Source organism: Cyrtonyx montezumae, unplaced genomic scaffold (assembly GCF_038088225.1).
Source record: "Cyrtonyx montezumae isolate F1298 unplaced genomic scaffold, pur_monq_1.0 scaffold_14, whole genome shotgun sequence".
Classification (NCBI taxonomy): domain Eukaryota; kingdom Metazoa; phylum Chordata; class Aves; order Galliformes; family Odontophoridae; genus Cyrtonyx; species Cyrtonyx montezumae.
Genome location: NW_027071870.1, coordinates 2,888,317 through 2,904,342, shown reverse-complemented (window position 1 = coordinate 2,904,342; position 16,026 = coordinate 2,888,317). Strand labels below are relative to the sequence as shown.

The 16,026-nt window shown below is 37.4% G+C and overlaps 1 protein-coding gene across 5 annotated transcripts in view; it reads left to right on the top strand.

Moving 5' to 3' along the window:
• The window catches only part of AKAP9 (A-kinase anchoring protein 9), a 98,885-nt gene that overhangs the window by 78,058 nt on the left and 4,801 nt on the right, over nt 1–16,026 (top strand). For all 5 annotated transcript variants that reach the window (XM_065731248.1, XM_065731247.1, XM_065731245.1 and 2 more), the window contains 15 exons: nt 159–311; nt 576–755; nt 3,485–4,570; nt 4,985–5,131; nt 5,495–5,998; nt 6,419–6,482; nt 7,215–7,333; nt 8,293–8,484; nt 8,952–9,140; nt 9,718–9,862; nt 10,564–10,783; nt 11,436–11,586; nt 12,245–12,913; nt 14,360–14,568; nt 15,403–15,511. In XM_065731248.1, the coding sequence (XP_065587320.1) occupies nt 159–311; nt 576–755; nt 3,485–4,570; nt 4,985–5,131; nt 5,495–5,998; nt 6,419–6,482; nt 7,215–7,333; nt 8,293–8,484; nt 8,952–9,140; nt 9,718–9,862; nt 10,564–10,783; nt 11,436–11,586; nt 12,245–12,913; nt 14,360–14,568; nt 15,403–15,511 (4,137 nt within the window). The remainder of the gene's footprint in view (nt 1–158; nt 312–575; nt 756–3,484; nt 4,571–4,984; nt 5,132–5,494; nt 5,999–6,418; nt 6,483–7,214; nt 7,334–8,292; nt 8,485–8,951; nt 9,141–9,717; nt 9,863–10,563; nt 10,784–11,435; nt 11,587–12,244; nt 12,914–14,359; nt 14,569–15,402; nt 15,512–16,026) is intronic.

Here is a 16,026-nt window from a genome sequence, read left to right as displayed (position 1 = left end):
AGAGACTCAGAATGTCACTGGGTATACATTGATAGAATCATAGAATCATTCAGTTGTTTTTGGCTACCAAACTCTTTTACAGAAGATGTTGCACTTGAAAATTACAGCATTTAATTTTTGATAAGGTTCGTTTTTTACCACTTGTTTTGTGAACATAGGTCACAAACCTTGAAGAGCAACTGGAGCAGTTTCGAGAGGAGTTAGAAAATAAAAATGAAGAAGTTCAGCAGTTGCACATGCAGCTAGAAATTCAGCGGAAGGAGTCTACTACACACTTGCAAGAACTTGAACAAGAGAACAAATTATTTAAGGTAATGTAACTGGGAAGCCTAGAACTTCATTCTCCCTTCTCTGAAGTAACTTCTTGAAAAATGCCAAGATGTAAAATTATTTATTTTTCTCAAGCATTTGGCATTTCAGCTTGCAAAAAACTGAAAAGCTCATATAAATAACTTCTTGCTTCATACAGTTTGTTGTTCCTATACCTTAAATACTCACAGGGAGATATGCAGAAAATGTTGTGTACAACTGTAACGTGATTTTGGTTTTTCTTGTGGATTGGATTTCTTTGGTAGGATGAAATGGAAATACTGGGACTAGCTATCCAGAAGTCTGAAGATGCCACCATAAAGGACCATCATTTAGTGGCTGGGAAACTTGCTCGCATCATGCAAGAAAAGGAGCAGGAAATAGATAATCTCCATGAACAAATTGCAAAACTGCAACAGCAACTTGAAGGCACGACTGACAACAAAGTACATACTTTTAAAATCTTTTTGCAAGTCATGCGTTCTGTTGGTCGCTTTAAAAAATAATAGTAAAAATATGAATAATCCATCTCCCTTTACACTGTATTCTTTTTCTGCCTTAATATAAAAACGTTAATGTTTCAGTATCAAACAATGTTCTAACGCTGATCTGCATTTCCACCTCTTTTTATACTGTGAGTGCATTATACTTGCTTTCTATTTGTTATTCTGCATTATTTCTGTTTCATTTTTTGCCCGAAGTTCTTCTTTCCATATTCTTCTTGTACATCTGAAAATGTAGTGATGTTTGGGTAGCTGAATTGAATCTCAGCGTGCATTCTGCCATCTTCCTTGCAGAGGCTTACCTTTGGGCGTGTCCAGCAGCGACATCTGTTGGACACACCCAAAGGTGCAGAACTTCTGTTCGTGCGAGTTTATATAAATACTTTGCCATCATGCTGATGTTGGCAACATATTTAATCCAGTTTGAAGTGTGGTGGTTGTGCAAGCAGCATGCTGTGTTCCCTTAAAAAAAAAATAGATCAAAAAGAAGCAGATTCATCATTATCTTATGTATTGAGATTTAAGACCAGTAGCTTTCTGATATCTTTCAATTATGTGTTTTTACGAAAATAAGCTTCATCTTCCTCTGGTTTACGTGCAATTTGTACCTATACAATGCACTTGATTTCAATGGATATAGTATATATTTCGTGTTCGTGTGAGGGATAGCAGAAACAGGCCTCTGGTTTCACATTTCTTTGTAGCAAAAGCATTGGATCTTCTCACTGGAAGAATTTTGCTTTCTATTTTAAACTTTTTAGTCATAAACCTTGTCCCCAAAGCCCAAATTATTCAGTAAGGTAATAATAAAACCTCTGTTACCCCTCAGCAACTTAGTGTTTAGCAGAACATTTCACTGAGTCATAGTGGATCCAATGAAATGAAATAGATCGGTGGCTGGATAATTTTGCTGCATTTATATGTGCTACTTTTTCTTATAATGAACCTCACTGAATAATTAGAAAACTTTGAATTGGATTTAGGAAACTGGGTTTAGAAAATATCATATTTCAAGAATCTATAACAATTCTGCTTTATACAATGGCCACTGTAAGAGAGTTGCATTCCTTGCCTTGAGGAAAATACCTAGGATGTCAGTGTAGATCATTTTAATGATTGGTTCTCCTCCTGCAGTATAAAATTTCATTTTCTTAATTTCATCTTCTTACCCTGTTATGGTTTCGAGAATGTTTAATAATTACTGTTTGCTCGTTTGTTTATGAGGTCAGCATTAAAAAATGAATAGATCCTTTTCTTATGAAATGAATGAAAATGAAATAATCCTTTTCTTAATCCTGTAGACAACTTCATCCCACAAAGCGCTTTTCTTTTAATAGCTGTATATGCCTTATGTGGCCCTTTATTCTGCTCTTATGAAGAACAGAAGCTGTTATGCTCACTGGATAGCAGTCAGCAGGGTCACTGTTCTTTTCTTCTGAAAACCAAGGCCTTGTTCAAATTTTCTTTAGTGCTTTTGAGCTTCCTTCAGTCTCTGTGGAATTTTAAACGTAAGTTATTGATTCTCAAATCAGCCCTCCTAATTTACGTGGTCATATTTTTCATTTATTCTTAAAGCTATTACAATTATTACAAAGCCATTTTAGTATTCAACTAAACCCAATGAAATACTGAGAGATAAAGGGAAAAGCACAGCTATTTTAGTAATAACTCTTGTTATCTTTCTTTTTTTTTTCTTTCCCCTCTTCCTAATATTTGTAAAAGCCCCTTTTGCTCTTAACTATTTTAGGTACCATAACTAATTTCATTTCATATTCTTCCTGTCAGAATATTCTTGAAAGATTTCCTTCTGTTTGATTTTTTTCTTTTTTTTAATTCCAGTGTATAAGCAGTGCTCATTTCACATCTCCAGACATTCTATTAAGAAAATATATCAATTTAGATTCATAGATTCCTACTACTTGTAATCTGGTCTGCCTTTATTTTTATTTTTAAAATGAGTTTTCAATGTTTGTATATATTCTAGTGAGATATAGCTTTCACTACAATTTAACAAGTAGTTTTTATGATTAGTTTTATAAATCTTAATCTGTTTGGAATCTGACTGCTTGTCATATTTTTCCTTTTGATCAGAATTTTTTTTAATTTGTTAAATTTAGTGTTCAGAAATAATTTGTGCTTCTTATTAGAAATTGATATAAGATGGCTTCTTTTTCTCTGTATTATGAAGTCATCAGTCTCACACTTGCTTAGTTACATCCTTTTATGAATTTCTTTGAATTTTATGTTCCTTGCATAAAATTACAGAATTATAGAATGGCTTGGGTTAATTTTCAACAGTAAGGAAGGGCTAGAGTTTCAGACCAAACTGTTGGGAAAAAGTATTGTGGACACTTGAACTTCAGTATTTCTTACCTCTGTAAATCTCACATTTGTTTTCACTTTATTCAATGCTTTCACACCTACATACAGAGTTTATTAAGGTCACAGGCTATGTCAATCCTACGCAAAGGTATTTTCATTCTCATAGACCTTTACAAGAGACATCTCATCAAGAAGTTCACTTATAACATACTTGTGTTGGTTTTTTTTTTTTTTTACAAGTCATTGCAAACTATGATAAAACTGTTACTGTGAAGTCCAGGAACTGGACTAAACTGAAGGTTTTGTAGTTACTTATCATGATTATTTTTTGTTGTCCTTTTTTTTTGCAGATTTTTGAAGAACAAAATGAGCACATACGGGAGCTTGAAGCCCAGGTAGAATGTCTGAAAAGCGATCAAGAACGTGTGAAGAAAAAAAATGATGAGGAAATAGAACAGTTGAATGATGTAATTGATAAGCTTCAGCAAGAGCTGGCAAATATTGAACAAATACCTGCAGATATCACTGCTTTTCATGAGGATGCTGACAGTCTGAAACACACACTTGAAACAGTACTGGCAGAAAAGGAGGTTTTGGAGAAGCAAGTAGTAAGCATTAATTTAGAGGCATCTCAAACACGGAATGAGCTTGAGGAAACTAAATTGGAAATGAACCAGCTAAAGCAAGAAATAAACATTTTAAGAAAAGAGCACGAAGAAGTAACAGAGAAGTATAAGTGTGCACTAATGAAGGGTGATAGGGAAAAAACAGAAGTTGGAAGCAACAGGAAAACTGAAGAAGTGGAGAAAGACTCATGTGAGATGACAGAACTGCTAGATCAAACCCAGCTCAGGTCTTCAGATGAAAGTACAAGGGTCACCATTAGCAAGATGGAGGTACAGCTGCAGCAACTTCAGGCGTGCATTAAGGAGAAGGATTCAGAACTTTGCCACTCCTACAATGAAATAAAAGATCTAAAAGAACAAGGAAAAGCTGAAAGAGTAGTGCTTGAAAATAAGATACTAGAACTAGAGAAAACACTAGTGGAAAAAGTTGCAGCAGCTCTCGTGAGTCAGGTTCAGCTAAATGCAGTCCAAGAACAAGGGAAATTCTTGCTGGAAATACAGGAAGCTTCAGGATGCCTGGAGGAAGCAAGCAAGCACCCCCAAACAGAGTGTTTGGGTGATATTACTCAAAATGAGATGGAATCAGAATTGTCACTCTTAACACAGAGGCTTAGAGAGGTAGAGGAACAGCTGGCAAAGACAAATCATAGCTTGGAGCTAGAAAAAGAAAATGTAGAAGTTATACAACGGGAATCTAAATTGAAGGAGGAGAGGCTAATGGAACTTCAGCAATTACTAGAAGAGGTTCAAGAGAAACACAGAAATGAGATTCAGAAATACATTAACCAAGAAGAAACACAGACTTATCTGGTAATTATATGCAATTTTCTTTTGGCTTGTTTTCACTAAAGTCATTTATCTGTGTGTAAACTGTAACAAATGCAAAACTTCTTTACAAAACTAGCAATAGAAATATCCTTTCCACAGATGGAAAGAATGTCATGTATGTGTTCTAAATGCAGTGATATTATCAGAGTATTTCCCACTGGCTGTTGACTGTACTCCCCATGCTTTCTAGATGGTCTTTACTCCCACACATAACAGGTTTGTGAAGTTAATCACAGAAAATGTTCTTGATTTTTAGAAGGTGTGTTAATCAAAATAACATAGATTTGTTTTTCCCAATCTTACTTTCATGTGTGGTTTTAATAAATCAGCATGAGTAATCAATGTTGTAAATCTGATCATTCATAAGATTCTTCCTTACCTTGTGTTGCATTGTAGGTTGGATCACAACTCGCAGAGAGGCAAAATGATAATCCATTTTCTAATGAACTGGAACTAGAGAAAGTTGAAGGGGAAGCAGCTGCTGCTAAGGAAGAACTGAACAGTTACAGAGAAAAGACAGAAAAACTTCAGAAGGAACTATCAGTAAGAACTAGATTGTTCTATAATGCATTTAAAGCAGATGATTATAAAGGACTTCTAATAACCTTTATTCATGCTGTTTTCTCAAACATCTTAGACAAAGCATACCAATAAGAGTAACAGTTGCACGTTACCTACTGTTGGTGAAATAGAGCTGATGCTGTAGATCTAACCATCATTTAATGACAGAGATTTACAGTCCAATATATAGATCCAAGAGTGGATCTAGAGGTGTGTTTCTTAAGGTATAACATTTGTTACCATGTGTCATAGCCACTTTAAAGTAGAACTAAACTGAACTGCAACTGTATTGAGAGTTGTTTGAGGATTTGGAGGAACTGCAATTCAGATTCTCCGTATTTACAGGTAAAGGAAGCCAATCTGGTAAACCTTCAGGAAGATCTGTGCAAGGTCAAAGAGAAGCTAGTTCAAGTAGAAGAGAAGCTTGCAAATTATGTGAGAAAGGAAAAGGACATGGCAAAAACTGAAAACAAAAAAGATGCTGAAATAGTGTGTGATTTGCTAACCAGCAAGTCTAGTGTAACTAGGAGCAGCACGTCTTCACAGACAGACAAGGCTGTGGAAATCAACAGCTATATCCAGACTTCACCAGTCCTTGTAAAAAATGCAGAAATTCAAATTGACTTGCACAGTGCCTGCTCTTCAGAAGAGATTGCAGAGATCATAAGAGAGTTTAATGAAAAAATTGAGCAAATGCAAGAACTCCATGCTGCTGAAATCATGGACATGGAGACAAGGCATATCTCTGAATCTGAAGCATTAAAGAGAGAGAAGTTTGTTGCAGTACAAGTATTAACTGATGAATGTAATGCTTTGAAAGAAGTCATAGAGACTCTACAAGCTAAAGAAGTATGTATCCTATTTTATATTCATTGAAGTACTTTTTAGTTTCTGCTTCCACTCCTGGTACAGAAATTTCCATTTTAAATCATCATCAGTGAACATTAATGTAAAGATTTTAAGTGTTGTGATGTTTCTATGGCCTAGGGGGAGATTGAGAACTACTTTTTCAGCAATTTAAATTTGGGAGCGTGCTCAGCTGTTAGGTGCTTCCTTGTGCTGTATCTTGAACTTACCATGCTATGTGAAGCAAGGACAAGTATAAGTCACACTATGGAACACCTTCTTTTTAGTCTCCATTTTGATTATTTTTATTGCAAGGGAAACTGAAGAGAGACAGTCATATCATTTTAGGCTCCTTAGCATTAGCTCTGTTATTAAGAGAGGATGTGAGATTGAAGGTCTGACTGCTCTCTTTTCTGAATATAGGGGATCCCGATTTCTGGATTAGTGCATTCTCCACCATATCAAGCTAGAGATGGAGGTTCTAGTGGTAAGAAACTTGTTTTAGTAGATTTCGTGTGGTCAGCATTATAAATTAAATTTGCATTTTAATAGCAAGTTTAGTGTTAAAGAGTTTATTTTCTAAGGAACAGAAGCAACTGCTCCTCAGATAAAAGCAGAACTCTCATTACACTAAAAAAAGGGTTCTGAGCATTTGAGCATATCACATCTATTGAACTGTTGCAGAAGAAAAAAATGATGGGATTGGAGGTGGGTTGGGTCAAGATATTTGACACCATTTTTTTTTTAATCTTCCAATTGGACTGTCTATATTCTTCTTACATGTTCCAGTATCTCTTAACATAACCCCATTGTATCTTGATGAATTGAGCACTACTAGTCCCTGGCAGTGAGAGATGATGTCAGGTTCAGACTTCCTCAGGAGCAATAGAAACTATCAATACAGTCCTTGTCATATACAAAGGCTAAGCATACTAGGTCATTTAGCTGATGTATTTCTGTAAATAAGTTGTTTTTCTTCTAAAATAGCATTTTAAAGTTTGGCATTTGGGAGGGGGAGGGTTTGGTTTGGTTTGGTTTGGTTTGGTTTTTTTTTGCTGACACTGATTTGAAATGGAAAAACTATAAAACAAATACCATCCAGGCATAGAATCAGCTGTGGTGACATGCAGCCACGTTGTAACAAAAATACCTTTTTGATGTCTGTTCTTCAAAGTTTCACGGAATCCAGCTTTCATGTTTTTCTCTCCTTTTATTTTAGATTCCAGTTCAGACTGGAGTCAAGGAATGTATCTTGCTCAGACCCAAGGATCTGACACACTGTCTGAAGGACTAGATGAGGGTGAAACTTCAACGGATTTGCTTCCTCAAAAAATTAAGGTAAAATGGAGCTGAGCATTTTTACTGTGGAACAAGAATGATGGTACTAAAAGCTTATATTAGTTGCTGCTTGAATAGTGAATAGTGAACTTTTTAGATCATTTAGAGTGTTTTAAAATACCTATGACAAGTGATATGCAGTTTGTTAGAAATGCCTGTAGCTAGCAGCAGTTTTGTTGAAAACAATATGTTGTTTCATTTAAAATATCTTTCATGGAATTTCAGTTAAACGTGAGTTTTGTAGCAGTAGAATCATTCTCAGTTATGATTGTGAAAAATTTAACTCCTTGATTATATTTTACTGTATTTCTTATGTATTAATGATAGTGTCATGATCATCTGTTAGACAGTCATGTAGGTTCTATAATTATAGATGTAGAATATTAAATACGTTATGAAAGTAATTTAATTTGTGCATTGCAAACAGGAAGGGTATCTTGCTTTAATTACTGAAGGAAAAAAACAACAACGCACAACACAACAAAAGAGAACACAAGCCCTTTCTGACAAAGGCCTAACTTAAATCACAGAACCATAGGATGCTTGGGTTGGAAGGGACCTTAAAGCCCACCCACTTCCAACCCGCTGCCATGGGCAGGTTTGCCATCGACCAGATGTGACTGCACAGGACCCATCCAGCCTGGCCTTGAATAGTAATAATGAATAATTTAATGGTAATTTCAAGAAGTTAATGGACAAGCTTTGTTTTTAAAATCAGCAATTGATTTTCAATTTGAGTATGAATTTGATTATTTTCACTTGAAACTGGGCGAACACATCTGTGTAACAAACTGCAGTGCTTGGCCAATGTAAGGAACTGGGTTATGCTTCTGTTGTTGATATGGGGAAGCCTAAGTGGTTTCCTTGTGCTGATCAACATAGAAAGTACCAATATTTCAAAATGTATGAAATACCATCATTGTTGTTAGGACTGACATTTCTGTTTTCCTTTATTGTAGGGTTTGCTGAGAGCAGTCCATCGTGAAGGAGTACAGGTGCTGTCTCTCACTGAATTTCCATATGGTGAAAAGGAGATGCCTCCTCTTAAGCAAGGGCCAGAATCTTGGCTTGAGGAAAGGAAGGCCTTTCTAAGCACCATCTCGTCTTTGAAAGACCTGATTTCAAAAATGCAACTTCACAGAGAAGCTGAGGTATAAACAATATCATAAGATTCTTTCTGAAACAAAACTGATTTATAAAGCACACCCATCATTCAGTTCTAAATGCTGTAAGTATATCAGTACAAGCCAAGATTTCAGACACATGCAGTAAAGCTGTTGCACTTCCTGTTAACAAAACATACCTTCAGTTTTGCCTGCATTTGTTAACTTCTGATACTGATGTACCTTTTTAAAAATAACTGTATCTGGAAAGCGAGTTTCCAGCAGTGAAAATGGTACTGTTGTGAGAGGAAAGAGGGAAAAGTTGCTGAAGCTGAGTATTCGTGCATGGAGGAGAAATCAGGCATACAAAAATGTATCCGTTTGGATGGATGAATGTTATGTAAGAGACGTCCACTATTCCACTAAGTACACAGGTTTTGCATGTGTGATAAGATCAGTTCTTGGTGCTATCTTTGAATTCTGCTAAGTGTTTAAATTGGTGCTCACCGTTGCAGATTTATGCAAGTTCTGAACCTCCTGAAGGTGACTCAGACTGGAGAGGAGAACTGCTGCGTGCCATTCAGCAGCTTTTTGTGAGGGAACAAAATGTTCTTCTTGCTGTGTTTCAAACTGAACTTGCAGAGCTGGGCACAAGAGATGCTGTGATACTGATGAATCAGTTAGAGCACAGGCTACAAGAGCAGGTAACATGAAGCATACTTAACTCAAGGCTTGTTTACGTTTATGTTGGGTTTTACTTTTTAATGTATAAATTCTTTGAAAACTGTATGTAACTGCAGCAGATCAGACAGTTGAAAATAAAGTATGTGTAAGCACAAGATACAGAAAATATACAACCTCTGGAGATAAGTTTGATTAAACACACTTACCCTGAGTTTGATTCCATTAATTGTAATCATGCCATGCTGTCTAAGAGAAAAAGTAGCTTACCATATATGAAACATGTTATAAGAAGAGGAAGTAGTAATGTTGCTGTGGAACAGAGAGCAGTCACTTATTCTCCTGTGGGTCATGGAAGGATTAGTGAGGAAATTATTTGCCACACAGTCGAGAGCTCTTCTGATTCTATAATTCCGATGCCCAGCGGGGGAATTAAAAAGAGTTATTTATAATGTTTTAATACTGTGCTAATTGTGACTTAGTTTAAAATATTTTAAATACATATGGACTGTAACTATAAAATGGATATAATGTCCACACCATAGGTACTCTGATAAAATCTGGAGCTTTTACTTTCAAGTGTGTTCTCCATCCTAACAGGCTATTAACCAGAAAACAGCGATGGACTGTCTTCATGATGCAGACAGAAGAAGTTTGCTAATGGAGATTCAAGTATTGCATGCTCAGATGAACAGTATGAAAAATAACCCAAAGAGAGAGCAAGAAATTGATTCAAAAAGCCAAGGTGATTTATATGGTATTTCTTACATATTTTCATGCCAGCTCTGTTCTAATTGTAATGGGAAAACTGCTGACATTTTTGCTGTCTGATGTTGATGCTCCACTTACGATCTGAGCATACTTACTAATCTTTTTTAATCTTATTGGAGTAATTTTTCAAAAATGTAAACGTTAGCTGTGTTCTTATGACTTGTATCATAAGTGATACAAAGTTATTTCATTTGCTATGAAAATCAAGTACTTTAAGGTTATTTTCTGTGCTTTCTGAACTTTTCCAAGTTATGCAGTAAATCAAAAGAATGAACAACAAAAAGTTCAGAGTGCAAATGAGCTTTAAACTTAAGCTGTGAGTGCTTTCAATGCTCTGTCACAAATATTTCCTCAAAGGTACACTTACGTAGCTACCTTTGATTATGTTGCTCATAAGCCAAATGTTAAATACAAACGTGGATGTGCACATCATTTTTAAATCATTCCAAGAACTGAAGCAATTTCTTGGAAGGTATGAACTGTTTTCCAGTGTGAAAGGCACGTTTTGTTTTTGCACCACTGTTTAAACAAAATAGTATTTTTGGAAAATATTGCTGTTAGTGATATGTTAGAGATGCCTTATGGTCATCCCTCTGTGCTGTGGAAAACTGGACCCAAATGAATGGTGTTGTTTGATTACTAGGCTAATATCCTTGTTAATGGTGCTCCCATTAGAAATGCTCGAGTACAGCATGCAGCAGAAGCAGTCACAGATAGTGGAGATGCAAGCAGAGCTCCAGAGTGTGAAGGAGAGAGCAGCTGACCTTCAGGAGCAGTTAAATTCAGAGAGAATGATGAGTGCTGAACTGAAGAATGAACTTGCCCAGGCCAAATTAGAGCTTGAAACGACCTTGAAAGCACAGCACAAGCACTTCAAGGACCTAGAAGCCATCAGGTACAGCTTTTGGTTTCAACTTCTCATTATTGACAGCAAATACGATAATTTCTGTGCCACCCCAAATCACAGTACTGATTCTATTGAGGAATTTGATCTCTTGTAATGTAAATGGGTCTCAGTCTTTCTGTAGAGCATGCCTACCAAAATATAGGCTTGAAGTGTTGCTTTGCTGCGGCCAACAGCAGAGGTACCAAAGTGTTTGGCACTCAGGGAAGCCATTAGTGTCAATGTCTTCTCCAGACTGGTGTGTCTTCATAGAGTATTGTAATGTCAGTGATAGCAAATAATGACGCAGTTCAAGTTGACACTGCCTTCCAGACAACCTTTTAACTTTTACACATCCTTTGAGACACTGTGACAAGATGCTTTTTCCCTGCACCCTTTCAAACTTTGGTCAGTGATTGGATTAAATTGAACACTAGCCACTAACTCATGAAACATGGCAGCTATAAAGTCAGGAGTACAGGCTTGGTTCTTCCGTCATTTTTGAGCTGTGCAGCTCTTTTTGATGTTTGAGTTAGGCTTGTTTTTCTAGGCAGGCTTTTCATTTTTATTCTGCTACACAAGCACAAGATAAAAGAAGTGTCATGTAACTGATGTTACTTCAGCAGTACGACAGCCATGATCTAATTGCCCATTTCTGTTTTAGGACTGAAGTTAAAGAAAAAGCAGCTGAGCTCGATGTTCTCAAGGATACAATGGCCAGCGAACAGAAGAAATCAAGAGAGTTACAGTGGGCTTTGGAAAAGGAGAAAGCTAAAATGGAACGCAGTGAGGAAAGACGAAGAGAAGAGCTTGAGGTATTCCTTCCATAATCCCAAATGGCCTGAAACAATAAGGATCACACATATTCTTGTGGTCAACTTTTTGTCTTGAGTTACATTGTTGTCCATTGTGTTCATGTTTTCGTCCATGTTTGTGTCCTAAACATCAGCATTATACCATCTAGACTTAAAGAAAGAAGTGTGACCAAGAAAAAAAAAGGGGGGGCTATTTAAACTAATAGGAACTTTACAACTGTGGTGTTCAATGAAGAAATATTGTATTCTGTAGAATATGTAGAACAGCTGTTACAGAGACACTGCTAACAGGGCTACACATAGAACAGGCATCCCAGTATATCACTAAGACAAAAAATGCAGTCAGTTCAACAGCACAGATGTATTTACATCTTGAAATCTTAACGTGGAAACTCCTTGTCGCAGCTTTAGAAAATAAAGAGTTTTCTTAAACTTCAGATCTATAGCTGTACCTTGTAAAAAGTATTATTTTTTGAGATGGTCTGGTTTTAGAGTATAGGCACCTGTAATCAGCATTTGGAGTACTGTCACATTAATTTGTGAACAGCAAAACTAGTTTAAAGCAAAGTATATATAGGTAGCATTTTTGCAACTCAACATAAAGCAAAGTGTATATGAGTGATTTTAATCATTTTTTTCTTCTGTTTTTTCGTGGAAGGATTTAAAATTTTCACTTGAAGATCAAAAACAAAAGAACTTACGGTTAAATGAGCTTTTGGAGGAAGAGAAACAACTGTCAAGTGATCTGCAGCAGAAGATTGAATCCCAAGAAGCACTCAATGCTGCCCAGCTGTCACGTGAACGAGGCCGTAATTCTGAGTTGCAGGTTCTTCTTGAATCAGAGAAGGTTCGAGCTCTGGAAATAAGCAGTGCACTAGAAAGGGAAAAAGAGCTATGTGCTCAGCTTCAAAGTGCTGAACATAAGGGGCAAGCTGGAGCACCTAATCCATCTGAGGAATTACTAAAAGAGCTACAGAAACAAATGGATGAAAAGCATGACCGTATAGTGGAGTTAGTGAGTGAGATGGAGAAGTATAAACTGGAATCTGTGCAAGTGAGACAGCAAATGGAAAAAGAGAGGCAAATCCAGAGGAAAGCATTACAAGCAGAACAAGATGCAAACATAATAGCACAGAAGAAACTCCATGAACTGGAGTCCAAAGTAGAAGACCTTCAGTGGCAACTGGGACAAAAGGAGCAGGAGGTTCATAAATTAGGGAATGAGACAAAGAAGTTACAGGAAGTAATCCAAGAACTACAGATAAAGGAGCAGGAGAGTGAAGGGAAAAAGGAAGCTGAAAGAAAAGCAAGCCACAATCAAAATGAGGTACGGTAGGTCTGAGAGCAACGTGTGATTCTGGACTGTGCAGTTTTGCTTTTAATTCTTTTGTTCAGTTGCTACTGTTTGTCACTGTGCCTTTAATCTGTAAAATAGCTGGCAAATTACATGTGCCAAAATACAGGCACCAGAGAAAGGGGGAAGCACTCTAGTTTTGCTGTCTGAAACTATTCACTCACATCCTCTGAGAGTGAAGCTGTAGAGATGTGTAAGGAGAAGAGTGAGCAGGAGATATGTATCTGAGTGTATACATGCACTTTATGCTTAAGTATAGTAGAAAAAAGAATATTCCCCCCACCCAGTCTCATGAACGAGCTCAAGAGTGCTTTTTTAATCTTAGTTCATGAACTATGAATGGTCTTTGAAACATCAAAGTGATCTCCCAACAACTGCAGGAATTAAAAGAATATGTAGTCAAACAAGCATGTGAGTGAATGTTAGCAAACAAAATAGGAGGAAGAAATCGATGTAGGAAAATAATTTCAGAATTTAGCCTAATATTTATTTTACTGGAATTTTGAACCACTGTTGCCAGTAAGCATTTCTCCTTTGTGAAATGTTGGGGCAGTTCTGTAATGGTTTTTAAATGACTTTTAAAGCTCTTCAGAAACTTCCCTGTGGGATGTAAGTGATGATCTCTGGGTGCTTTGTGGATAGTCTGAAAGGAGGTGGCTGACAGGAGACTGGCCTGTCTGCTATCCGTGTTTTTGCCCATCATTGCTTTCTCTTAGGCAGCTGTTTCTCTGTGGAGCCAGGAAGGACGCTTTTGTCTTCATCAAATTTGGCTTCTGTTTTTAATCTTCTGAAGTGCTGGCAGCTACCAGTAGTTTGCAATAGCTGATAGCACCAGAAGTCCTCCTCGGAGGTAACTGTGAGCACTGTGATCAAGGAAGAGTTTTCCCTTGGATCAGGTGGCAGCGGCCCCTGAGGCATTTTCCCCACATTGGCAGTGGACAGCACAATTTTCTGTGCAGGATCTGCCAGGAGTTTCAAATAACGAATCTCTACTGCTTCCTGTGACATTTACAATACCCTGCTTCTTTTCCTTCCTTCATTGGCACCTCACCATCATCAGATATCCAAAGACCGTGACCACGGTGGGTGTTTCCAGTCCCATATCTCTGACTGAACTGGTCTCAGAAGCAGGCACAACTGGTAAAGGAGCTGATGGTGTTGGGGCTGGTGGCTTCTGGTCAGCTGAGTTTACTGAATTCACTTTGGATCTGTGGTAGCTAGATCTTGACCAAGAAAGGCACCACCTGATACCATTCAGAAGCAGTACTTGGAATGGTACAGCAGTAGTGTAGTCTCACTGCACTCCTTTCCGTAGCAGAAATATGTTCTACAATTTTTGAGTGTATTTCAGAATTAAATGCTTCTATTTAAAAGCATTACAGTTGAAGCGTATTTACGTAAGTATATATTTATGTGCAGGCTGCTTGGGATACACCCAATGAAAGAACAAGAAATTGGGTTCTCCAGCAAAAAATGGAAGGAGCTGAGACCAATGAATCAACGTACCCCACGCTGACAGGAGGAGGAGGAGACCTCTCTGCAGATACTGGAATTCTGGAGGCTGTCAGACAAAAGCTGCAAAATGCATCTCCAAAGCTCAAGCAATTGGCTCAGAAGGCTGCTAGCAGGTTAGAGCAGTCTTCAGCTGCTGATGGAGGTTCATCACAACCAGCAAGCTCATGCATTAGGTTCTAATCACAATTCACACGCTGTAGCCTAGATTTTATGTTGCTCTGTGTTTGTAGTATCTGCTTCTTTGTGTTGAGATGTGCTGTGTTAAACAGGATCACAGAGTGCCCACTGCTTCGCTCTTTTCTACTTCATGTGGTCATTTATAAGTTACAGCAAAATCCTTTTCTTTACAAACTGATGTTGGGTGGAAGAGCAGTTTAAAACAATTTAATAATTGAATAACAATTGAAAAATGCACTGTGGAAGGAGAATATAGTGGTTACTGCTATAGCTGTGCCCCTGGTCTCCCCCCTCTTCCCCCCCAAAAAAAACCCAATATTTTTTAGTCAAGTGAAATGTATATTGATTCCTGCTTTCTCGAGTTATTATGTCCTTAAGGAAAAGAAATAGCATTTTGAATCTGTTTTTTGTTTCACTATGACAGTGATTTAATATTAAAACATTTATTCCAAAGCATTTGAGCAAAATGAAGTGCATTGGATCTCAGAAGTACCCCACCGTTTTGTTTTTTCACACAGATTAGTGTGAAGCAGAAGAGCATTTTTAAACTCTTCATATAGAATAACCTTTATTCAAGTGTTAAATGCAAATTCATTATGAATTTGAGCCATTTTAGTTTACATACCTAAGGGTCACTGAATGCCTTTGAATATGTTGACATCTCTCCAGTCGTGTTGACGTGGTTTGCTGAAGCCCAGCACGTGTTTGCTGGGAAAGCACTGCTCTGGTGGTGTGACTTTGTGGTACTGAAGCTGTCATTGCCATTTCAGGTTGCAGTTTGAAACAGCAGATGATCAGGACTTTATTGCAATACAGAATGCTATCGAAGAAGTTATTTCAGAGCTGCAAAAACTTCCTGGAGTGTCTTGTCTGGAAGAGGTGAGAATGCAGTGTCGTAACCTTGGTGGGAGAGTTTGGGTGGTGAGATGTGAGTGGAAAGCAGCACGGAGTGGTTAAAGCTGTGCTTACACAGCTCTTCATGTACTTCACAGAGGAAAGTCTCCCCCAGGGGGTGCTGCCTTGGAACTGATGAAGCAAAAACCACCTCCCCTCCTTTTATTTTTGTCGTTCTAATTATCTTAAAGCTGGATCTTAACCTTTTAATGTGAAACTTTTCCATAACAATTACTAAATATTGCTTTTCCCAGCTTTATCTTTAGAAAAATATATTTTCTTTCCAGCAGTGTTTTCGTAACCGGGGAAACTGCTCAGTATTCCCTGATATTAAAATCAACATTTAATATTGACTTTATTGCGTTGAGATAAGACATTTAGTGCAACTGCTCCGTATTTACCAAAGGAAAAGGAGTAGTGCGTATAAAACCTGAAATGGAATGGGTGTGGAATCTGTTACAAAGACTTCAGCACTGTTTGCTTTTTACTGCCCAGGTGGA